General features: G+C 41.3%; 1 protein-coding gene across 1 annotated transcript in view; it reads right to left on the reverse strand.

Annotated features, from left to right (window-relative positions):
- rftn1a (raftlin, lipid raft linker 1a) overlaps positions 1–25529 on the reverse strand; it is a 46112-nt gene that overhangs the window by 7721 nt on the left and 12862 nt on the right. Inside the window, exons 3-4 of the mRNA XM_012874195.3 lie at positions 7839–8022; positions 4272–4380 (exon numbers count right to left, since the gene is read on the reverse strand). Of these exons, the coding sequence (XP_012729649.2) occupies positions 4272–4380; positions 7839–8022 (293 nt within the window). The remainder of the gene's footprint in view (positions 1–4271; positions 4381–7838; positions 8023–25529) is intronic.

Genomic DNA, 25529 nt, shown 5'->3' on the forward strand with positions numbered 1-25529 from the left:
TTCACACTTTTTTTTTAACGGTAAAGAATTTCCTAAATCAAAACTGTTCCTGGGGCTCTGAGCTGAAACAGTAAAACTATTACGGATCACGTCAGTAAGTGCACCTGGCTAACATCTAAAGCTAACTCTCATCTGCTACGTTTCATTGCAGGGCGTAGAAACCACGTAGGCTACCTCTCATTTTTGTGTTTACATCAGTAATTTACCACGCCTGGTAAAGACATAAAGTTTAAGTCCACTATAACGGCACGGGAGAACAGTTCACCTGCTCAGTGTTTTCTCTTTTTCCCCCCCATCTTCTTTTTGTAGTTCTCTTGCTTGTGGTGAATATTAGTTGCAGGTATTTTGTGTTCCTCCTTTTTTTTTTTTTTTTTTCGTGTGAAAGGGCGTCTTTCACAGCGGCACAAATGAATTTGCTGCGTCGGCTCCTTTTATTCTGACAAACAAAGCCTAATTTACACACAAACAAAGGCCGACAGACGCAAGGTGGGTTTTCTTTGCAATAACGGCCCACCTAATCAACCGCAAAGATCAAATATTCAAATGACAAAAGGACCTCATTATCTGTACACATTCATGTGGCACGTGTGTTTGCTGCCCCCTCCACCGAGCTCCGCCGCTTAATTGTCAGTTGATATTTGGGCTGACGGTTTTAGGCGGACTCGACGGGGGGGAGAGAGTAAATCAGATTGCCTGAACTACCACAGAACAATAATGAGGCACGTCTTCCCCTATCGCCCACTATTTTTGACATTTCACTCATCTACGCATGCGGGCAGCAACTCTGAACTGGTTTCTCCAGCGCCCACGAACACAATTTACAGACCCCAGCACTGGTTTACCTGATCAGTATGTCCAGAGGGACGCTAAGAGTGGGCAGGCTGGTTTCGAGCTGGAAAAACAGAAGTATAGGATTTCAAAACACACACACACCAACCATGTGCCCCCTCTCTGTCTGCATCTCCCTCGGTTCTTATCTCAAACTCTCGCTGGCAGCTTGTGATCCGATTGGTTATTCATGTCACGTTGACGGAGCCTATCACATTATGCTCAGTGATGTGGATTTCCATCCAATCAGGTTTTCCTTTGTGCTTGCTGGGTGTTCGAATGCAAATCTATTCAATAGAGCACATTTTCATTTCCCAGTGTAGGGCTGCTGGCAAAATCATGAGTGGAGATACTGAGAGGAAGTTTAGCAGCAGATATGGGACTGTGCCAAAGTCTTGAGCTACACCTTCGTTCTTTAGATGTTTCCTCCAAAGACTCAGACTGGTCCTAAAGAATTTTCTCTATCCTTTGGGAGCTTTTGAACCTATTTTATATTTTTTAATACCCTTTTCACAATAGTCTACCTTGTAACTAACATTACCCTTCTGTGCATTTGATACTCATTTGTAATACTTAGATATCTTGCTAAGCTAAGACAGGCTGCCTCAGATTTTATTAGATTTTATTATGTCAAGAGCGCCACACCTCAGAGAAACCGTAAATAATGACACACACAGAAACACATTATATATATAAACCACATTTGCACCAACCGTTAGCTCATACTCCCCTATGCAGAGCTCCATCTGTACTGATGAAGATACACTCACTTCCACATTCTGAATGTTATCAGTAGCTGCCACGGAAAGGAATCCCACTCTATTTTTTAATAATACAGATATTTATCTGACAACTTGCTAGCCCTCATAGACTGTGTACAGATCAGTGTGATGGCAAAGGAGCACACAGGAGCACACATTTTATACACTTCCTTTTGATACACACACTCTATAAAAAGAGGGGATCATCATAAGTACTTCATTAACATGGCTGGACTTGGTGTGATACAAATATGCTTAATTTCCCCTTGATAAGATCTACAGGTGCTGGTCATATAGTAAGAATATTATGAAAATTTTGATTTTTTTTTCAGTAATTCCATTCAAATAGTGAAACTTGTATATTATATTCATTAATTACACACAGACTGGTATATTTTAAGTGTTTATTTTAATTTTGATGATTATAATGGACAACTAATGAAAACCCCAAATTCAGTATCACAGAAAAGTTGGAATATTGTGAAAATAATATTGAAGACACCTGGTGCCACACTCTAATCAGCTAATTACATTAGAACAGGCAATTAAATATATTTAACTTTATTATTAAGAAATCTAAACATATTGATGTCTAAGCTATGTTTCGATCTCATCAAAAGAAAGGAATTTAATTTTACTCAAACAACAAAAAATAAACTTGTTTTAGTCATTAAACAAACAAATATCAAATAAGGACAAGTTAGGACACTCAAGCTCCAAAATGGCTAGCTAACATTACTTCAGGGAGAGGGCTCTTGTAGCCTCCTCCTACAAATCTCTGAGGATCTGAGGTTTGCCAAACTCCCCATCGTGGGTTTTTGCTTCACGGTGAGCATGAGGTTCTTTCTCTGCAACATCATATTTCATTTATGCCAAACATGTCGTCTGATCTGGTCTCCAAATTATTTACTCTCAGCCTTCCTTCATAGCTCATGGAGACAGTGGCAACATTTTTTTTTTCTTCATAGCTCTCTGATGCCGGTCTGGGGAATAACCGATGCCTTTTACAGAAGTGTTGAACCGGCGTTATATTTGTATCAAGAAAATAACTTTCAAGACAAACTTTATATGTTATTTTGTAGGGAATTTGTTATTAACTGCATATTTCAACAAGTAAAATAAACTGAAACACAGCAAACATTACATGATCAACTGAAAATGTTAGATTTTTTTTAAATGAATTTATTAAAGATATTGATTTTTGTTACTCCTAATAATGTAACTTATAATCTGCCTGCCCCCCAACGAAAATAAAGACATGTTGCAAACCCTACAAATAACAAATAAAAAAATTCTACTTCATGCTATTCAAACTTTTATTTTTATCCTTTTTTAATGGATGCAGTGAAATAAATTGAGAAAAAAAAGTCTTTAGATCTGGGTCCCTGGAAACAAATTACCTAAAAGTGTAATTTCAAATCTATTTTTGGTGCCTGGTCAATAAAGTGGTGACAGAAGTACATGTTCATGCTGGGAGGCTTTTTTATGCTTAAATGAATCATAGCGTTGAGTGGCTTAGCTACCAAAAGAAAAATCTAAAAATGTCCCAGTAAAAGGAGTGGAAAACAATGTTTCAAACATTTTCAAAAACAACCTTGAACAACAACATTTTAAAAGCTGACGAGAAAGGCCATCTCTTTGAAAAGATATACGAAGGAAAGAGTTATTTGTAGCAATGATGACGTGTTGGCTGGAAAGCAACCATGCTGTTACCGCTTCCTTGTCCGCTACTTCAACCGTTTACTGTTTACCAGGTTTAACACGGTGTGTACAGTCCCAAGATAAATTATTTGGTACTTGCTCAATTTCCAACCACATGAGTTGGTCCTTTTTATCCTGGAATAAAATGCAAAAGCTAAGGGTTTATGTATCAGTATCAAAGAAGGAGTGTAAGATACAGAGCAAATGGACAAAAACAGTGTAGTTCCAGTTGTTTAAAGATTTCTATCAAATGTAATATTTTAGCAATGGCTCCATGGGCATTCACAGTGGCCTCTCTTGCTCCAGCAAAACTCAGTCTAGTTTTGGTCCCATCTCAGTGACTGGCAAATTTCTGCAAGAAGCAATTATTCTAGTCAGGAGGGTGAGACTACCCATCAAGGCGCTAGGGTGTCCCAACCTTTTCCTCAGCTAGAAAACACGGTTTAGATATTTTATTTTATGAGTAAAAAGGTTGACGTTTTCAGAACATTTAAAAATGGCTTATGTATCAGTATTTGAAAATTTATTAGTAAAGAAATGTATTTACTTAAGCCATTACATCTTATTTACATTTATCCGTCTTTCATATTTTAAGCAATCGACATTATTTCTTGGTTATGGCTGCAACATTTGAATAGCAGTCGCATAAACTCTGTAGCAGTGGCACCTCTGTGCAATGTTTTGCATTTGTCGGCTGTGACGATCATGCAGCAGCTTTTTTTTTCAAAATGTGCGAAAACAGAAATTGCATATGCTACAGTATCTGATGCGCCTAAAGGCAGAGCTGGAGCTCAGATCACCTAGGCCAGGGTTATTATCCTACACCCTTGAATAAAGCAAGGCATAGGCACAATGTGGTGACAATGGGACGTTCTCAGAAATGTTTTGTTTTTTTCTATACTATGGTTCAATAAAACAGGGAGACAATGAGAGAACAAATGAACCCTTTTTTGTCACGGCCGTGCTCTTCTTGGAACTGACCTTCTTAACGTAGTTCTGGATGGCCTCTGGGTCTGCGGCTTGTTGACTGGCCACGCAGACCTCTGTCTCCAAACGGTTTCTCGCCCACCTCAGCTGGCTTCTCTCTTGACTGCGAGGTGAGACATGAAACGAAGACGCCAGCGAGTCATTTAGGTCAGGTCAAACAGGTCGTACTTATCAGAAAATGTCAAACATGCTAGACTAAAAAAAAAAAACTTGGTCATTTTCTTCTCTTTCTTCGCATTTTGTCACAACCACAGTAGTTCCAGACCATCATCCAGTAACATTGCACTCAAAAACGAGGCTTGGCTCTAATGCTTCTGGATGACATGCTCATCCTCGCGAGCACTTGTTGACCCAGAATGATCGCTGCAGAAACATAATGTCAAATCTGATGGAAGGGGAATTTTCCATTTAAGGGGAACACCCATTTACCACGGGCACAAAAACCTTATTAGATAGAAAAGAAGAAGAAAGAAAAAAAAAGGAACCAAATTTCCTTTTGCTCCCACTGCAAGGCACCATCATGAAAGGCGCATTCAGATACGCCTCTTCAGATTTGGATTGAGGTCAGTGGGAAGGCCGCAGTAATATCTTGTGCTCTGAGGCGTGAGTGACATTCGCAGCTAGATTTGAAACAGTGGATCTATCTTTTTTTTTTTCCTCCCTCTCTTTCATTTTTATGGTTTTGATGAAAGGGATGGTGATGATGGGGAGATAAAAGGCAGCGTAAAGGGGACAAAGAGGGGTGATCGGGACAAAAGGGGGAAAAAAGGTGTGTGTGTGTGTGCGTGTGTGCGTGTGTGAGGTATGGTCGCTAAAGGAAACAGATGAAAGGATGGAGAGATGGACTCTCTTTCAGTGCGCCGTTCCCCTCTGGCGAGCACTGGTGATGCAATCAGCCGTCTCCACGGTGACAGGTGCCAGGAACCAGCAGGACAGCTTGGCAGGAGGGGCATCAGAGGAGCAGCCTGGCACCTCTCTGTGCGCCCAGTGTTTGAGTGTGCACACAATTCAAATTAGCGCAATTTACATTTATGTCCGAGGCTGTTAACCGACCAAATTAAAACCCTGGACTCTAAAAAAAAAAAAAAGGAAAGTTGCGGAAACAACATAAAATCCCTTATTGATCACCGGCAGTCCCTTCTAGTTGACCGGTTTTATTACAGCGACATCTGTCATGTTCGAAGCGTTGTTCATACCAACTTTCTGCGAGTTCTGAAAACACCAGGAAATGATGTTTAAGTAAAAGGCAGAAGATAAAAAAGATGGCGTGTCTGAAAATTAAAAGATTGGTTGAAGCTTACAACAGAAAATTCAGAACAATCACAGGTAAAACAGCCACCAAGAGAAAATGGTTTCCCTCTTGAATGTTGAACCTATTGCGCATTTTAATAAAACTTTCTGACAAACCCGAGTGCTGAACAGTAACACTAACGAGATATGTTTAACGAAAAATACAAAACACATTTAGTATAAAAACTGTAGTAAATGCATTATACTGGTGTGACAGCCAAGGAGGAAAATTAGTTTTTCAGATTAGTTTTAAAAGTTGGAGGAGCCTGCCTGATCTGGAGGGCAAGGTTTTGTAAAGATTTGGACCTGCAGCAGCAACAGCCCTGACACCTCTGGACTTTACCTTGTTTTCAGAACGGATCTAAGAGAACAAGGTGGGTCGTACATGTGCAGAAGCTCTGTTAGGCGACATCAGACACAAGAGACACATGTAAAATGACTTTAATATCAGTTTTAAAATGAACTGGAAGCCAATACAGAGATGCTAATAATGGGGCTATGTGCTCTCGCCTGTTTGTGTCGAACATCTGCAGTCTGAACCAATAGTAGGCACTAGGAAAAGTAGTTACAGGATACTCAAGAACTGAGTTACAGTCTGAAAAAATAAGAAATTGCAAGCTGAAGGAAAACAAGTCCAAATGTAATTTCTATAATTTATATAAGCATAAAATATTTCAAGCCAACACTTACAGTAGCTAGTGTATACATGTTAGTACAGTGCAATGCATTTTCATTCACAATCTTCTCTTGCCTTTGCCCTTTTCAGGGGCCGCCGCAACAAATCCCGTCTCCATTTCACTGTATCTTCTGCATCTTTTTCTCTCACACCAACTACTTTCATGTCCTCTTTCACTCTATCCATAAATTTCCTCTCTGGTCTTCCTCTAAGCCTCCTGGCTGGCAGTTCCAGCCTCAACGTCCGCCTTCCGATGTTTATCCCTATCCCTCCTCTGTCCATGTCCAAACCATCTCAGTCTGGCCTCTCTGGCTTTATCTCCACACCATCTAACATGAGCCGTCCCTCTGATGTTCTCATTACTAATCCTATCCATCCTCCTCGCTCTCAAAGAGATCCTCAATATCTTGATCTCTGCTGCCTCCAGCTCTGCCACTGTCTCTACACCGCACACCATCGCTGTTTCTCGCCACCCTGTTTGTACACCTCGCCTTTCGTTCTCGCCGATGCTCTTATCACACATCTGACGCTTTCCTTCCCTTCCGTTTATCCATGCTTGGGACCGGCCTGAAACGGGACACAGGACACTGGGCTGCATTGCGTTTCCATCGACGAATATCTGCTGTTCAGGCCCGAAACCAAATCAAAGGGTCGCTAAAGTATTCATTTAAGGGTGTGGAAACATGTGCAACCCAGTTATTGCAGGATCGAATAAACCAGGGTTGACGTGACATTAAAACGATGAACAGTTTCTGAAAAAGTTTTGTTTTGTCGAGTGTTTTCCACAAAAACCTGGCATTTTAATTGGGTAGCCTAAACTTTTCATATCCGCTGTATCTGTCTGTGTTCGTTTAGGATCATTCTCCAGCCAATCCCTCCAGTTATCGGTGACTCCCTCCTTTCTCCGCAGCTGCAGCCGGTTAATCAGACTCACCTGCCTTGCATCAAGTAATCAACCCTGTGCCCTTGAGTTTTTCTGTAACATCCCAAGTGTGCCTGTGCTCCACCTGAGATTCCTTGTCTATTTTCCGAAGTATTTTGATTGTTGAATTGACTATAATCATAACCCTCCCTCTTGCCAGAATGTTTTGAGTCCTACACCACAAAAGCCGTTCCCTGACATCTGCAAACCCTGACTCTACCCGCGTTTTTATCTAGGTTACATCCATTTTTAGAATGAAACTTGAGGTAAATACATCCCAAAAGTCAAAGTGCTGACGTACGAAAGCTGTAGGTTGCGGATGAAATACCTACACAGTGCGGCCGTAAGTCGTGTTACGACGCAGACAGGAGTGAAAGAATTGGGATAGGGGGCTAAAGCAAGCCGTTTTAAGAGGCCGGATCGCCCACAATTAATTTTACATTAACAAAAGGAGGTGAGGAGGCTCGTGATAATGAGTCTCTGTTGGCTCTCGTGTCAAAACAATGAAGTCACACCAGCAGGCACCCTCTAATTGTTAGCTAAATCTGGCTCCGAGCTAATCATCCCATTTATCTTAATCAGCCCACACTGGTGATATTTACAGTGCAAACTACTTTCTTAAGCGGAGGTGTTACCAGACGCTGAAAACGAGGGGTGCGTTCGATCTGCTCACCTGTGTGTCTCCCGGACCAAGACGGCCCGGTGGAGCTGCCGTTGGATGTGAGCGTGGCGAGGGCCGCAGGGATGGACGAAGGGGTGAACCGCCACCAGGACAAAGCCCTGTGCGTACAGCTCCCTGACCTGAACCGGCAGCTCTCTGACCGACGACAGACAGAGCACAGACGACACCGGCACCTCTGTAGGGAGAACGGGTCAAATTAAGGAGGGGAGGGGGGGGGGACAACAGGGTTAGACAAGCAGGGTTAACAGGAAATGTGCATGGTCAAAACAATTACGGGGACGCTCGCAACAGACGAGGCAAAAAGCTGGAACAGAGAGGAGGATGAGGGAAGAAAAAAAAGAGGGCCAAAAGGCACGAAGGAACAAAGAGAGAGCACGTTTCATTATGATAATTCCCACCGAACAACAACACATGGCATCTTCACGCTGAATCTGAAACCAATTACACCAGAGCTACGAGCCTGTGTCCTCCTCACTGTCACTGGCGGTCTGGCTTCTGGAAAACACACGCTTGCAGAGACTCATCTGAACCTACACCCATCCATATTAATGCAGAAGGCATTTAATGCGTCAACACCACCACAAACAGACAGACACCGACCTACAAAAGGTTGGGAGACAATGCTGCCGCCCTGTTTGTTTGTGTGTGTGTGTGTGTGTGTGTGTGTGTGTGGTATCAGCAGCAGTTGTGAGCGCAGACCTGGTCCCTTATTACCAAACATAATGGAGGGAAAACCTGTTCAGCTTAGCGGAAACGGTTCGGGGAAGCTTATCGTATGGAAACAAACTGTCACAGCAAATTCGCCGACGACGGTGAGAGGGACCCTCCTGAGGTTGATGCATTGTGATGATTGCAAGGCTTTTTGTACCGTGGCAAGATTTCAATGGAGCACATTCGCTTTGAAATTTGTTGGCACGGCTGGTAGAGATGTGTCGAAAGTCCGAACATTAATTCGTCTTTTGTTGCAGAAGCATAATCTGAGATAGATAAAAGACCAAAATACAATTTGTCCTTTAATTCAAATTCAGTGGGGGAAAAAAATTCTAATGTCTGAAAATAATTGTTAAAATTTGCACGACCACCGTTACTGGTACCCTTATTTATCCCACAGATTACCTGCTGAATTCTACATGTCGATTTTGTTCATTTTTTTGTTTAAAAACTGGTATTTCAAAAACTTCCCCATGCTATGTAGTCAGACAAGGCTTTAAGAACCTCTTATGTACCCACAGCATCATACATCTTCCACTGTACATAACAGTGGGCATGCAGAGCTTTTCCAATAAAATCATCATTTTTTTTGCAACTGGAGAGCTTCCTGGCAAAATGCTCAAACTCAGCCTCACTTGACAAAAAGACAGTTTTAGTTGAAGCTCCTCGAATATGTGGTATTTGTTTGACAAACAACCAGTTAGCATGTTTACACAATTTAGAGTTTAATAGCCATCATGGAGAACCTGGGAACCAGGTGAAGATGCCAGTCTTTGCCACAGTTCTCAAAAGCCTTACTGTGCATCAAGATAAGATAAATGTGGTTCCCTGCCCAGTCTTGTTTTTTAAGTTCTTTTATGATTTGGCCAAGTTATTAAAGGAGTGGAAGTTGTGTACAGGTGTACAAAGATGGTTTGTAGAGAGAAACCAATATTTACAAAAAGATAAATCAAGAGGAAAAGTCTTTAAAATGACCAAACGTAACTAATTTGACACGATAAATCAAAACAAGGCTCCTGGCATTTTCTACTTGTAAAGCCCAATCTGCACACAAGCAGAGCTGCTGTAAAAACTGTGACCAATCACTGTCATTCGGACCGAATGGCAGTGATTGGTTCTGCCCTCACCCCCCTCTGTCCTTCAAGTTCCGGGGGAATAGCCTTATCTACTGGTTGTCCCACATGCCGATCCTTCTGACATGCTCACGTAACACCAGTGTGTGTACTCGTTCCTTGTTAGTTTCCGCTTGCTGGCTGCGCACTTCTAGTGTTTGTGTATCCGGTTAGCTTAGCGGTTAGCGTCAGTGTTAGCCGTTCATTGTAGCTCCGCTGCTCACACCGTACACTTGGAACATGGCTGAGAGTCACAAGAAGCAAACTGTCTACAACTTTATGAGAAGAAGAGGAATGCCTCAGTAGAAAGAAATTAGACCACAGTGGATTTGGGAGATTTTTTTTCCACTCAATCCCCTCGAGGACCAGAAGAGCAGACTAGACAGTGTTGCGCATTTTTTCCAAAAAGCAACTGACTTACAGTTTTGGAAAAATCGCAGACTCTACCTTTAAAGGGGTGATAGGCAATAATGACAACTAATGTGTCGGAACCCCCCTCCCTCCGCTGACATCCAAAAAGGGTCAAAGACCAGCATTTGACAACAGCTACCTATATACCGTTTCCTCAATGATCCGTTGAATGAATTTCTACTTCACAGGATAGGTATATAATGTTGTATTCTGTTCTATTTCTGGTCCATTTCTCTCATTGGCTTTCATGTTTGCAGGCTGCTGCTCTTTTGCCAAGATAAAATACCAGGTTTGCATGCTGCGCTCTTTGGGAACCCTGGGAACTCTCCTCTGATTGGCTCAGGAACCAGGAAGTACACATGGGATACAAACTGCACCGAAAGTAGTTCCGCACCGTACCTCTAATTTTGAAAGGAGAAAAGTTTGACTAAGTCTGGTTGGTCTAGTTTAAGTTCCTCTACCTGCTTTATTCCAAGCAGAAAAAAAGCCTCGTGAAATTATTGTTTTGTAAACAAATGACCAAATTTTCCTTTACCGCACCATTGTCTGTTGTTTTGTTGTCATTGGTGTCTGACTGCTCCGTGAGCATTTACATGTTTGAGTGACATTTGCCCCTGCGCATTTGAGCTGCCGTGACTTTGATTGACAGGTGGGATGAATAAACATGATTGGATGAAGAATTACACAAAACACGCCGATTGTCCAAAGGTGCTGAGAGGCCGTAACAAATAGTAACCAATTAGAGACCAGCATGAAGTCACATGGAAGCCAAAAGGTTACAAGCATACATACACACTCACTTGTCCGGCGTCGGTCAGCTTTGAAATATTAAAATTAGGCCCACACAAAAATATAACCCCAAATAAACCCAAAATGGAATGGGTACTGAAAAATAAAAACTCGACATTTTATCAAAACAGATGTAATCATTAGTTGTATTTCGTAATTTATCTCTACTGTGTCTACACTTCTTTCCTACAATTTGTATGGGGGCGGCGCCTGAGCTAAGTTTAGCTATTTCTCAGCTGGTCTGTACAGAGCACAGTTTTAAAATGTCATGTGGTGTGAAAGATTGGCCAAACAACACATCTGGGAAACCATCACATATGGCGTTTTGAAAGGATTTAACATTTAAAAGTCTGTCCGGCCAACGCTAGCTGACAAAAAATAAATAAAATGAACTACCTGCTTGCATAGTAAAGTCAGTAATTCTATAATCTGGCCAAATGTGATTGATTATGTGTGCAAGCGATGTATCTGAAGACCATTTCCATTGACTAGTATGGGCAAGGATCTATATTTAAGACAAGATCAATGCGTGTCGGCCTAACTTGAGTGGCATGCTCTTATGTCTTTCCAGGTTTGAAGAGAGATATGAACCTCGTTCAGTGACAAATACAAAGTTATGGTAATTAAAAATGTCTCCTGTACTCTTATTGTAAAAAGTAAAACAACAAATTAGAAATTATGCATTTTGTAGAAAACACTCATTTCCTAAGGTGAGATTTTTTTTTCCCCATCTAAAAATAAAGGTGGGATTTTTCAATAAACGGGGGGACCAGGTGTTTGTGAGGATGCAAAAATGTAAACCGAGTGAAGACAAAGCAAAGAGAAGGTGGCGTTCCAAGAAAAAGCAGAAATGGGGCTGTCTGTTTCCATCTCGACATTTGTCATCCTTCTCTACCAAACCTCATTTGCATGGGTCTGGAGATGAGAAAATAACCTGAATAAATTAACCAGACGCACACAAACCACATGGACACACATCCACACATGGATTGAGACGAGGAGGGTGGGGGGGTGGGAGGTGGTGGTGGTGGGGGGGGGGGGGGGGGGGTGGATCTGCAAGCCATCTCATTTTCAATTTGTTCTCCATCATCTGGCGTGTTCACTCATACACACACGTGAGAAGCTGGCAAGAGAGTTAGGATGCTTGCACATGAGTACACACTCTTCTGACTCCCTTCTCACTTAAACAAAGTGAGAAGAAGAAGAAGAAGAAGAAGAAGAAAAATATCATTTTGGCATAAACACTTGGAACGGAGAGAGTTTTTCATCCAGCCAGCACTTAAATGGATGTCTTTGGAGACTTATCAAAAGCAGTGGAGTGGTGATAATAATAATAATAACAGCTGGGGATGAGGGTGGAGCTGTTCGAGGTGGGTGGGGGGGGGGGGTGTGGGATACGGAAGGTGGAGGGAGCGGCGGTGGCGGTGGGATAACAACGATCCTGTCACTGTAAACAGTCATTAGCTGTCATTAGCTCTGCTCGGCTGGCACTCACCCACCGACGAGATGCAGCCCGGGCCTAATTCCGCCGAGACATCCAGAAAGTTATTAGGGTGTTATACGCTGCGCTTAAGGCTGCAAAGCGACTTCATTTATACCGTCTGCCACTGTGGGATTTAAAAAGGGGAGGCTTGCAATCCCCGCTCCACAATGGGAGCATGGGAATGGCTCAAGGCAGGAAATGCTGGCTGCTGTTTTATAGAGCCAGCTGTGGAGACATGGGGGAAAAGACGGTATTAGCCCACTGTACAAACTCAGCGTGTGTTTAACCAAGCTGGAGGTGGCGATGTGGTTTTGAGGCTTTGCGATTTATGAGACCCCGGGAACACTCGACGCGTTTGTGAGACGTATCCGAGGCTGCGTTGTCTGACGAACGCAGGGAGCATCTGAGCAGTTGTTCAGCTGTTGCTCCCTGACTTTCTATTTCGGTCCCCGACAACAGCTCTGACCAGATCCCGCAGTCACACGCCTCAAGCTTTCTGAGCTGAACTTTCACAAGGTGTTTTAGGAGCCCTCCAGTCAACTTCAAAAGGGATTATTAATTCTCTTCTACTTTACAAATGTTGAGTTTTTTTCCAGCAGTTCACTGCCGTGCAACTGCAGCTCACTATCTCTGCTAAGTCTGTACGCGCTATCTTTTTTTTTTTTTTTTTTTTTTTGCCCGTGTAGTCTCTGTACGCACGAGGAAGCAAGACTTTCCACTAAGCCTGCTAGGTGATGCGGGCGGATTTACTACTTACAGCACCCCTCGGGGCTTATCCCTGTGCTTGCTGGAGGTTCACGTTTATTCAAATAGCCTTCTAATGACTTGCAGAGGTTTTCCGAAAGGGTGCGTGCCAAAACAGCATCTATAAAATAATCAACTTCCCAGAAGCCAGGAGCTCCTTGCTGGCTTGGGAATGTGGACAAAAGCTGCCGTAGTTTATGTTGATGCAATGTTGGCAAGTCAAACGCTGACACATCTGAAAATGTTCTCTCTTTTCGCTAAATGCAAGAACTCCCTCCGTTTCCACTCTGCAAATGTTTTAACAGGCTATACTTTGATGTGCTCTTTTCTTAATTCAATAAATATCTGATACAGGCTAGGGGCATTTGCTTTGATGCATAGATGGGGATAATCTTGTTACGGCATTTTCATTTTTTTGTTGAATTCAAAACTACTACGTCTATTAAAGAACCTGCGGATAATTTCTACTTTTATCTAGAAATGCACTGATCACTTTCAGCATCGTCTGCGTTGACTGGTGAACAGCCGGTGGTGAGCTCAAACATTCAATCTTTTCCCCCCTACTAGATAACACATCATACGTTATCGCCATCGGGTCGGGCTGTCAGTGACACTCTTTGGTGCGGGGGCGATGTAACCGAGGCAAACAGACTCAAAGTTAGCCATTTTCTGTATCAGTGAGGTGTCAGAAGAAAGTCTGCGGTCAACTCAGGCTGCGAAGGAGCAAGAGAGAGCAAGGCAATAAAGGCTAAACACAGCGCAGCAAAGATGTCCTGTCTTATGCTTTTGAGCTTTCAAGTCTCTTTCTTTATTTGAAATCGCTGATTTTAGGTTAAGATTCACACTCTCTAGTGAACACATGTGAAAACTGCAGTTTTAGTACTGCTAATCAGCAAAATGTAGCAAATAGCTAATATAATTTGCTAAAGATAATGTAAAATAATAACTCTAGAATAATCTTTTCTACATTTTTAAAGGAAACTTGCAGTACATGTTAAAATGTGTTTGGTTTGTAAAAATGTTACTTATTTCGAGACTGAATTTAAAAAGTGCGCATTAAAAATGCAATTACCTCATTTTCAGGTTCATCTTCCCCTTGGATTTTTTTTTTATTTAATTGTCTCATTTGCTGAATTTGCCTTACCTGAGAGTTTATCTATACTTTTCCATAAAACTCTACAGTTTTAACCTTGCCTCTTTTATCATATCTACAAAAAAAAAAGCTCTAGCAGCTCTCAGCTGCGTGGTGACCTTATTTCTTAAATTTGTACATATAATGCAACTCGTTAAGAGGCCTGATTTGAAATAAGTTTTTAGGGCAAAATCTCTTTTCTTCATCAGAACCCAAATCAATTAATTAAACCATGGTAAATTACGTTTTCTTTATTGTAGCGTTGATTTATTGTAGCATGCAATTACAGATTTGAACTTTGTCATTACGTTTTCACATATCTTTCTGCCTACAGTCATATCTGTCCAGTCTATTTCCATAATCTCAGTCTCGAATGAACTAATTTTGAAATTAACAACCTTTAAGCCCACATGCTTTTATTAGGTGTAAGCAGAAAATCATCTAAATTAACATAAAGGCTTGAAAACACAAAGTCTGTAGGTAATTACTCGGTTGAGCTACTGAAAAGGTTTTCCATATTATTCAAATTTACTGAATGCGAATGTATATTATAGTTCTTACAAAAATCTGAATTGAGCAAAAATCAGTGTAGGGAGCTCAAAGCTGTACAAAACCCCAGAGAATGGAAATAAGCACCTACATTTTGAATGGTGCAATTCTACTATTATCTGTTTTTGTCCTTGGAAAAATAAATTAATTGGTCAAAATTGTAACTGTCAAGTCAGACAGAAGGGAAGCTTGATCAGTACATCTCTAGTAATACATTGTTAATTACCTGACCCTTCTCAAAAAGAGGCCTGAGAATTGTCCCGGAGAGAGCGGCAGGTTCACAAAAGTGACTGACAAGTGGATGCAGGAGGCAACGAAAAGGTTTGTCGAGGTGAGAAAACATGCTGCGACGCTTAAGGCGCACGCGGTACACTGATGTACTTGTGAGGCTGCGAAATTCCAACCTGGCTCGCTTTTTTTTGACACTCCGCTGTCCTTGATGGCATTATCTCAAGGCTTCGTGCCAGCAAAAACTGACGCTCTGTGAAAAATTGCGCACAAATGTGACTTGAACTTTGTCAGATTGACAGCCTTTCGGGGAGAAAACGTTGACACGTGGCGCTCGCCTTGAAAAGTGTGTCAAGGCAACGCAGCTGTCTCAGACTGATGGATCTGTGCAATGCCAAATTCATCACACATATCCCAGCAGCGTGGATATATATCATGAAAAGGTGGAAGGAATATATCGCTGTTTGCGGACAGAGGAGACATCGATCATATGATTTTTTTATGACGGTCACGTACACAGACAGATACTCTTAGAATCAGAGCACAACTACTGCATTAAACCTCACACACACACACACACACACACGTTCTAAATAAAGTCTCCCAGTGGCACACAAAAGCCCTGCAACCAACACACTCACACGTGGGGCTGAGCATTAGACACTTGTTATAGGTTTTAATGAGCTGAGTGGGTCTCTGTCTCTGCAGGACGGGAGAAAGTCATCAGCAGAGTTCAGCTCCTCGCTGCTTCCAGACACGGGTGTCAGTCACACTGCATCGCACTTAACTTCCTTTCCTCACACATACACCGAGTCCTGACTCCCACTCGCTCATCCTCACACCTCTTTCTCTCCTCACGCTAGAGATGCTCGCCCCCTCTCATCTCCTCTCCTCCCCGATCCGATCCGAACTACAGCTCACTGCCGCTTTGGTTTTTCATGTGCTGTTCCGTTACACCGCATTGATGTCATTCCACCTCTCTTTTATTTCCTTTTCCACATCCTTCTTTCCTATTCAAGTTTCCCCCCCCCCCCCCGTCTCTTTGTTCCTGCTGCTCATTATCTGAGCACAGCCTTGAAGCGCAGGAGTCTTGGATAAAAAGTCCCACCTGGCTGTTTGAGTTAATACGGAGCATTCTTGCTGACATGTCACAGCAACCGACTGATGCAGCTGCCGTGCTAATGACGATCCTAGTATGTAGAGTACGGTGGCCTCAAAGAGACACACACATACGGACCAAAAAAAAAAATGGTTCTCAACGACAAAAACTTCTCAGCATCGTATTTCTGAATTCAGCATTTGTGTTCTTTCTTAAACATTATTATTGATATGTGGTTAAGCCTTTTCTCTGCTTAAATATTGCCATGGTTTAAGACTTTACCATTCCATATACAGGGCTCTCCTCCTCTTTGGTACCCTTGGTACAGATATTTTGAAAGACTTAAATAAAGAAAAGGTCAATTTGTTTACTGGAAATGTAAATAATAAAAAAAAAATGGCACATTTTATTCTGTACATTTATTCAATGGGAGAAGCAGGGTTCTCCCATTTCAAAAACGAGATTACCAAGATCAAAGATTTTGCAGTCAAAAAACAACCAATCTGGTAAAATGTAACAAATGTATTTTTATATTATCCCTGTTTTCAGTTGCTCAGTCCATCTTGTGTTTTGTAATCCATGTCTGCTTGTTTCCTTGGGGTAAACATATGATGTGAAGTCCTTGTCTATTGGTCACTCGTTGAAATGGGAAACAAAGATCTGCTGTTCGAGGAAGACGGATGGATGCGTGTTTAACTTTATAAGTCAGGAATAGACATTTAAAAATAGAGTGGTCTTGGTCCCCTTTCTGCTCTCTTTTCCTCTAACTCCCTCAGCTTTGAGCTCCCTCCAGTCCTGTTTGAACAAGCAATAAAACTAACAGAGTGCATTCAGACAATACAGATAAACGTTACGCAATGATATCTTCCCGGACTTCTGAGCATATCCAAAGATGACGTCAAGCAATACAATGGAGGGGATGTAAAACGTATCAATTTCTTTCAGAAAAGTCTTCAATATTTTATTTACGATATAGTTTAGCATTATTTAATGATTTAAGTATAGAAATAAGTATTTTCAGTACGGTAATTACTTAATTTTTTTTGGCGACCAGGAAGTTATTCTGTTTGCGCTTGCGCAAATGAGCTGATGGTACGGATCGTGCTACCGGTACGGATCGGGTAGTGACAGTGCCATTAGCACAGAAAAAGCCTCTAGACTTGTTGCTAGTCGCTTTTTGAAAGAAAGTCGATAAATACAGCAATAAAGACGCTAAATGGGCAACACGGGACTGTCATCTCTAGTTTTCCTTCCTACCTGAGAGCAGCACAACACAGTAGCCACTAGCCTGGTTGTCAGCCAGACAGGAAGGAGCAGGGTGTGTTGGTTTTTATTGATCAATTACATGTAGGGAAAACCCAGATGATGGTCACCCCAGAACTCAAAGCCAAAAGAAGATTGTCCACTGGTCCCTTATGCACAGTGGGTGATCTGTTATGCTGTGGGCACATTTCTCTTTAAAAAAGGTCTAGAGAATATCGTTAGAGTGAAGAGTACCATGAACGTTTTAAAATACCCGGACATTTTAACTTGTTAAGCCCAGAGGGGTTTAGGAGCAAATTCTGCCTGAAGTTACAAACCTGATATAAATCAAGTAATGCTCTACAGCTATAAGTGTAAATGCAAACATTTGGCACCTGTGTGAAGGTAAGGCATTGAAGAAAAATGTCCACCTTACAAATAAACCAAACTATTGCAAATGTCACTATGTCTGATTTACAGGTGATTCAGTCAAAGAAAAAAAATACTTTTTTAGCCTCGCCTAAATTTTTTTCTAAACATTGCAAAACACCATGAAAACCATTTTGAAAAGATAGGAGAAGCCTTTGACTTCATAGATCCCCATTTTGGCTATAACTGCTGCAAATCTGGACTGAACAAGTTGAAGCTTATTTGTTCTACAAAGTTTTTAGTATAGGCAGTGTGCTAGACGGACCTCTGTCAAATGTGCCAAAACAGTGCCAAATGTGTTTTTCACCTTATAAGATGGAATCTGGTCAAATAAAAGTGCTGGTTTCCATTGTAAGAGCTATGGGCAACTGGGTTTTCCTCAAAGCAGACAAGAAACCCAAACAAGACTCTAGTCAGCCGCTGGGTAAAAACGAGGACTCCAGACCTAGACCATGTAGCAATTACATATGCTGTAGGAATTTCAGAGGCACTGAGACATTTATTTCTTAATATGATGTCCCAGTGGCTTTCAAATCCCAAAACACATTAATGAAGAGACTGGTTTACTCTAAAGATCCGATCCCTCGGCACGATCAGAGCAATGTTGCGTATGCTGTTAAATGCCAGGAGGACTGTGACCATACGCTAATCTGCAGGCCATTGGTCACTCTTTCAGGAGTGAAGATGTTCTCTTTCTGGATAGGTAAGAAACGGTTTCAGAGGTGCGTAAAGGAAACCATTTTTGTGCAGAGAAACCATCAATCATTAAATAGGGGTGGAGGCCTCCAGGTCCAATCGTACCCCTCTTACAATGCTGGTATTGCGAGCACGAAACCGCCCTTTGAAGCAACTATAAGCGATTAGTACTAACAATGAGTTGGTAGCCTGATGGTCCTTTTCTGCATGCGAGCAACCGGTTTGGTTTGTCACCGTAAAACTTTTTGATCATCTTAATAGGTTGCTTAATTGGTTTACCTTAAACTCTTCAGACTGACAAAGTCTCTTGGAGAAGAGACAAAACGTTTCAAAAAAAAAAAAAAAAAAAAAAAAACCTGTCCAGAGGATGATGTCAGAGATGATGCAAGGCATTTTGTCCACCCAGCTGCTGCTCACTGACTGTTTTCACTTTTTTGTCAATTCTCTGTAAGTCTAAGAGATGGTTGTGCGGCATCAGCAATAACATACTCAAACACCCCTTTCCGATTCTCGCGTTAATCTTCTGCAAGTCATCTTCCACTCATCTACACCCTGCTATAGATGATTGACGTAGAGTGAATGATTTATGTGTGACTTATTTCAACTTTGCAGAGATATGAGGATTTCTTTTTTTTTTTATAATCCTTTACCTGAAAAATTCCTCCAAAAATAATCGACTGTCAAGAGAAATAAAGAGAAAAAGATAAACAGAAATGGGAGTAGGAAGAAACAAAATGGAAAAAAAGTGAGTAACAAATGGGAATTTGAATAACTGAAAAGCTGACTTAAGTCGTCAAATTGTCCTGGTTTGTTGTATTTTAATTTTAAATCATTGCAGTTTGCACATTTTGTGTTATTGGTATTTTCTCTCTCTTGTTAATACTTGTACAAATGATCTGCTTCGTCTTTTTTTTTTTTTATTCTTTCATAAATTGCTTTTTTTCTTGCAGTGTAGTCTTGGTTCGATGCACTGGTTTCATCCAAAGATATTGTGACCTAAGCCTCGGGGTTACCACAGCGAAGGTAGAGTCGATTGCAGAGTGATACGACGTTTGAGGAGAATTAGCCGTTGGTTTCGGGTCATATGATGGGATGCGCCCCCCCCACCAAACAAATAAAAGAAACTGTCCATGTATGACCCACAGGGCAAATGCCTGAACCATTCGACATATTTCTCTTCATCCTCCCTGGATGCACCACGGGGTCGCTGTGACCCGGTGTGAGTAGACGAGGCTTAAGTCACACAGAAATTCTTCTCAGCTCAAGCATTGCTGGAATTAGGCCTAATAAAACGAAGACAGGCTCCAGATCATTGGCCGCATTGTTTCACCGCTTGCTTTGGCAAAGGTCAAGTTGGGAAAACTCGCTGTTTTCCCCTTTCGTTCAGAGCACAAAGTGGCTCATTCTGAGAACACAATTTAGCTTAATAAACAGGCATCTCCTCTAACATATTTCACATGGGCGCCTGTGAGGAGATGTTTGTTTCTCCTTGCTGTGTAGGAGTCATCAAGTCACACTGGCTGGGAAAAATAATGCCATTAATGAAAGCCAAATTGAATTAAAGCATGGATTTGACCGTGGGTTTCCTCAATGTCATGGGCTTACACAGAGATTCCTCTATCTGCCTCTTACAAACACACACACACCCATATATATATATACAAATAATCCCTTTGCTGGGAATGAGGTCTCTCAATCTCCACAAACAATCAGATAATCCTTCTGGAATCCTTTACTTCTCATGGTCTCTCTATCACAGATAGAAAGGGAGGGAAAGGAGGCAGACATATACCCATTCACAATCTCACACACACACACACACGTTCAATTCATAGTAGCTGCCTTTATCCTAAAATATAGTCTACCCATCTTAAGCAGCTCAGGTGGCACCACGGATTTACCATATAAATGACCTGCCTGTCTGCTGGTAGATAAAACTTACTCCGTTGACTGAGTGCCATAAAGTGTTTTGTGTGAGCGCTAAAGAACCGACCTGGTGGCTTGTATAAACACTATGTTTGCCTGTGTGTGGTCTCACTCGGCATTTGTGTTTGTTACTGTACGTGTAATTCAAATAAGCACAGACACCAGTTGACCTTTTTTTTCTTCCAAACTAAAATGTAAAGTAGTGCATAGTTGTGACGTACAATTATTATTTTTTTCACTAATAAAAAATCTGAGGCGTGTGGTCCATCTGTATCATGGTCTTCTTGAGTCAATGCTTAGTAGAACCATTTTTTTTTTTTTGCTGTACTTACAGCTGCAAATCTTTTTGGGCTTTCTCTACCTGCTTCACATATCTAAAAATATTTCAAGCTTCAGACAGCTTTGAAGGAGAGCGTCTGTGTACGTTCATTTTCAAGTCTTCCCACAGATTTTCAGTTCGATTTCCTATCTAAAATTTAACCAGGCCATTCTAAACACATCATCAGGCTTTGATTTAAGTCCACTGTAGCTTTTGTCATGTTTAACGTTGCTCCCCTACTGAAAGATGAACCTCTGGCAGTTTTAAGTTTTCACAACCTCCGTTTTCTTCAAGGCATGCCCCGTTTTTAGGGCTCCGTCCACATATTCATTAGCTCTGAACAGCTTACATCTCCCTGCTGAAAAGAAACATCCCCGTAGAATGATACTGCCAACACCCTGTTACACTATGGATGTTGATGTAGCACTATTCTCCTAGACTCTAGAGGGCAGCATTGTGCTCCTACACCGAGTGTACCGCACCCCACTACACGTGAAAGTAGAAAACAAGAGTTGTTTCCAACATTTTAAACCCTCTTCCTTTCTTCCAAAAATGACAGCGATTTCTGTCCAGGAATTATTAACAATTTGTTGATCACAGTGATCTTTAAGGGGCCAAATCATTACGATGTCTATATTTAGTAATCGCTGCCAGAAGGAGCACTTGTTCTTCAGCCATGTTTTTACCGCGCAGGACAGTTCGTGTAATTAGAAACTTTCCTAGGTGTGGACTTAGCAGATGCGTCAAGCATAAACCAGCCTCAAAGGAGCAATAAGTAAGAAATTTACTGCAATATCAACCAAAATCATTCTCGCTTGTCACCCAGGATGGAAGTAACTATAAAACATTTGGTCCTCTCCATCAACAATGTCTTAGTCACGTTTTTCTCCTGACAAACCTAGAGGTACGGTCTGGAACTACTACGGTTCAGAGTGTAGCCTGTGTTTACTTTCTGGATCCTGAGCCAATCATAGGTGAGTTCCCATGCTTCCCAAAACAGAGCACAACATTTAGTATTTTGTCTTGGCAAAAGAGCAGCAGGCTGCAAACATAGCAAGCCAGCAAGAGAAGCGGACCACAAATAGAACAGACCACAACATCACAACAGCACCATTTAGAAACAGCACATTAGATCGTTGTGACAGGCAGGCTGTTGTGCCGATTTGAGCCACAAGGTGTCAGTATTACTTATTGCTCCTTTAAAGGTGCATGGCCACGCTATTTGACTTTTTTTATTTATAAGGTCAGTTGCTCACTCTGGTTGCATACAAACATTTTATGAAAGATTATCACGTCCTGCTGGCCTATTGGTTGTTATTTTTGGTCTTTCATACTTTGTTTTTGCTCAATTTGTTAGTAGATAAAAGCTTTTTGTGTTAATTTAGGATTTTAATGGAAGTACATATCGCACATGCGCAGTGGGGGTTACAACAAGGAAGCGGCTAGTGGCTATTAGCATCTTCAGACGAAACAATGAAGAATGTTCCAATATCTAGTGGATAAAAACATAAAAAATATAGGACTCCAAGAGGAAAAAGATCGAACTATCGCTGGGAATACAGTATGAACGTTGGTGTTCACTGAAACGGACGGTAAACCTGCCGAGGCTCAGATGTGAGCACAGAGTTGACTGACATGAGTAAATGTTCTGATATGAGGCTCTTAAAGTTGCTGTTAGATTGGTGTATTTAATTAATATCAGCTGGTAAACGCTTTGCTGCCACTTTATTGGGAGGGATTTCAGAGGGTCAGGCTCAGGCCGGCATTATTTAATTTTGGTTTATTAATTAGGCAAACCGGCATTATAATAGTTCTGCGAAAATGTCACTAGATGGCGCCTGCTAATTGCGCCCGGTGGTGGGGCTATATTTATCCACAAAAAGACCATCAAAACATTATCAGGATGGAGGCTTGGTGTATACAACTGTATTTTATCATGATAAAATGGTTTTTGGTCTTTCTTTAAGCAAATAATGTGGGTGTATATACCTTTAAAGGTCACCTGGCTGCTTCTCTGACCATCACTCTCCTTACACAGCCTCAGTCAGATTAGGTGGCCATCATGGCCTGCTAGGTTTGCAGTTTTATCCATACCCTGCATTTTCAATTAATAAATTGAATTTTCTGAGACTTTAATGTTTAGTTTTGTAGTCCAACTCTTCATTAAACTTCTCCACAATATTAACCTCAATAAAGCTGGTGTGTGTCTTGGTCTGCATAAAGCCATTTCTCTTAATAATGTTCTCTGAAAAAAGCTGAAGCCTTGACAGAACCGCTAGATCCATGCTAAATTGCACATACAGGTGGACGCTATCCAACAATTAGGTTACTTTTGATGCAATTGGTTGTACCGGTTTTTATTAAGATGTATCATAATAAATGGATGCACATGGCACTCATATTTATTCTCAACTTTCCTGATTTAAGTTCACTCAGGTTTACAACTGTACTGCAAAAAATATAGCTTTTTTTTTTCCAAAGCTGTTGTATCTGTTACAAAAAAAAAAAAGACAAAGTGGCCGTCATGTCTTTGGTCTGTTTCATGTCAGCAGAGTCATTCTGGGCTGCCAGAACTCTCCCTGCCAACCCCGCAGCTGAACGCATTCGCCAAACACAACAGGACTGGCTGACAGCGAAGCCGACTGGCAACCGGACTGCTGCCACTCGGGCTGTGGCGTCACGCCCGCAGTACGTTACACCGTTGCATTTGAATCCGCATGTAAATGGGATCTAAATGAGCTACTAGCACCTGCAGCTTGAGAGGTGATGGAGTGCGCTGCGTGGGATTGTAGAAACAGTCAAGGCTTGAGAATTGTTTTCCCAAAAATAATCCCTCAATACATTGTTTCCTTCAATCCTGCTTCTTTTTTTTTCTCCGCTCCCCTTACTCTGTCCCTCCCGTCTGTTTCTTCACAGACCACACCAACACAATGGGAGAATTGGTATTTTTAGAATAGAAGCCTCAAGAGGATTCTCATCAAATATATTCAAGACGCCGTGTTCTTAAAACGTATTCGCCCACGTTAACTCAGCTGCTTTCCATATTCACAAACAAATACAAAGAAAAGCCATCCCAAAGGCAGCACCTCTACAACGCACCTTAGCTTTGGCGCCTCGTCGCTGTGCGAGGGGGTTTGGAGGGCATCGCTGTAGCATGCACAGTATAGCTGAATCTGAGTTAAGTAAGTCTTTGAACTCTCTGCAACACTAGCTGCACAGAGGCACAACTTCAGCTTTAAAAGCCACATTTTTTTTTGCCCTGCAGATACTTACAGTACAACACACACACACACACAAAAAAAAACTCTAAAGCTGCAGACTTAAACATTTTTTTTTCAGGAGTTAAAAGCTGAAGAGCGTTTTTTTGGTTTTAAGAAGGCACATATTGAGGCAAAACAGATTAAAACTGTCCTTTTAAGCCACGAAAAGCACAAAGAGTAACTGAACAAGGTGCGTGAATTACTCGGCAAGGAAGAAATGTGAAGCCTCCTCCAGACTGGGAACTGGGACAAATATGAAACAGATCTGAATGAAGCTTGCCCAGAACATGTCGGAGCCAAAGATCTGTCCTTTTTTTCGTTTGAGCTGTGTCTGAAATTCCTCCACTGTTCATTAATTAACTTCATTTCAAAAGGGAAAAGAAGAACATGAATCTAGAACACTGAGAACAGAGAAGCATGGAGATAAACAAAAAGACCAGATCAGCTTTAATGATTTAAACCTTGCCTCCTCCAGAAGGATCCAGTCTCCTTGAGCTTTTTCACTCTTCCTCACATTACAGCCACAAACAACATTGTAACTTATTGGAATTTAACAAGATGGAGCCACACAAGGCGGTGCATAATTGTGAAGTGAATTAGTAATAAAGCATTGCTTTCAAATACTTTGATATACATAAAAGTGAAAGAAGTGGCATGTTTTTAACCACTTAGCTCTGCCACTGCGTAAGATCCAGTCCAGCTTTGAGTAACTGAATATAAACACAGCTGTGCCGTCCTGTAAAGGTATCAGTGGTTTGTAAGAGAAAATCTGGCCAGTTTCCTGTGATTGCTGAAGCATCCTCGCCTCCTGATACGTCCACTGCCATCTTCAAAGATCTATAAACCCTCGGGATGTTTCTTTTGAACTTAACCCTGCTTCAACGCTCTCCTTTTTTTCCTGAACTGTCTGTTGTGATACTTGGTCTTTAGGAGAGGATCTTAAAGTGTGGCCACTTTGCCATTTGTCTCCCTCGGAATAATTTGTTGCACCGTCCAACTGCAATCGAAGAATGCTACACATTAGCCCTGGCAGATGGACACTTCAACATCATTTTAGCGCAAGATTTTCACTGAAAATAAATCTTATCAAAATGGAAACTGTTCTGTACAACCCAGATTTTATCCAAAGGTATTTTTTTCGTTAACTTGGCAAAATATAGCACTTTTTTTTTTTTAAGAGAAAGAGTGACCCGTACCTCATTTTTGTTGTTGAGAATAGAGAAACAAAAATGTAAAAACCAAGAAAATACAGAACAGTTAACCCCCAAAATATGTGGAATTATACCCTTTCTTTTTTAAATAAGGCAAGAACGTCAGAGCTTCTTTATGTTTCAGGGCGACAATGATTAAAAGATTCCCACACAAAAAAAAAAAAAAAAAAAAAACAGGCCACTTTGTCTGATTTCTTTTAAATATTGTATGATTGGTAACTTTTTTATTTGAATATTTGTGACCTACAAGTATTTTCAGTTGGACTTTATGTTGTTTGGTGAACAAACCTTAAACACATTCACAGAAAACCCGAATTTATACTAAATTACACCCAAATAGA

Source organism: Fundulus heteroclitus, chromosome 13 (genome assembly GCF_011125445.2).
Source record: "Fundulus heteroclitus isolate FHET01 chromosome 13, MU-UCD_Fhet_4.1, whole genome shotgun sequence".
Lineage (NCBI taxonomy): Eukaryota > Metazoa > Chordata > Actinopteri > Cyprinodontiformes > Fundulidae > Fundulus > Fundulus heteroclitus.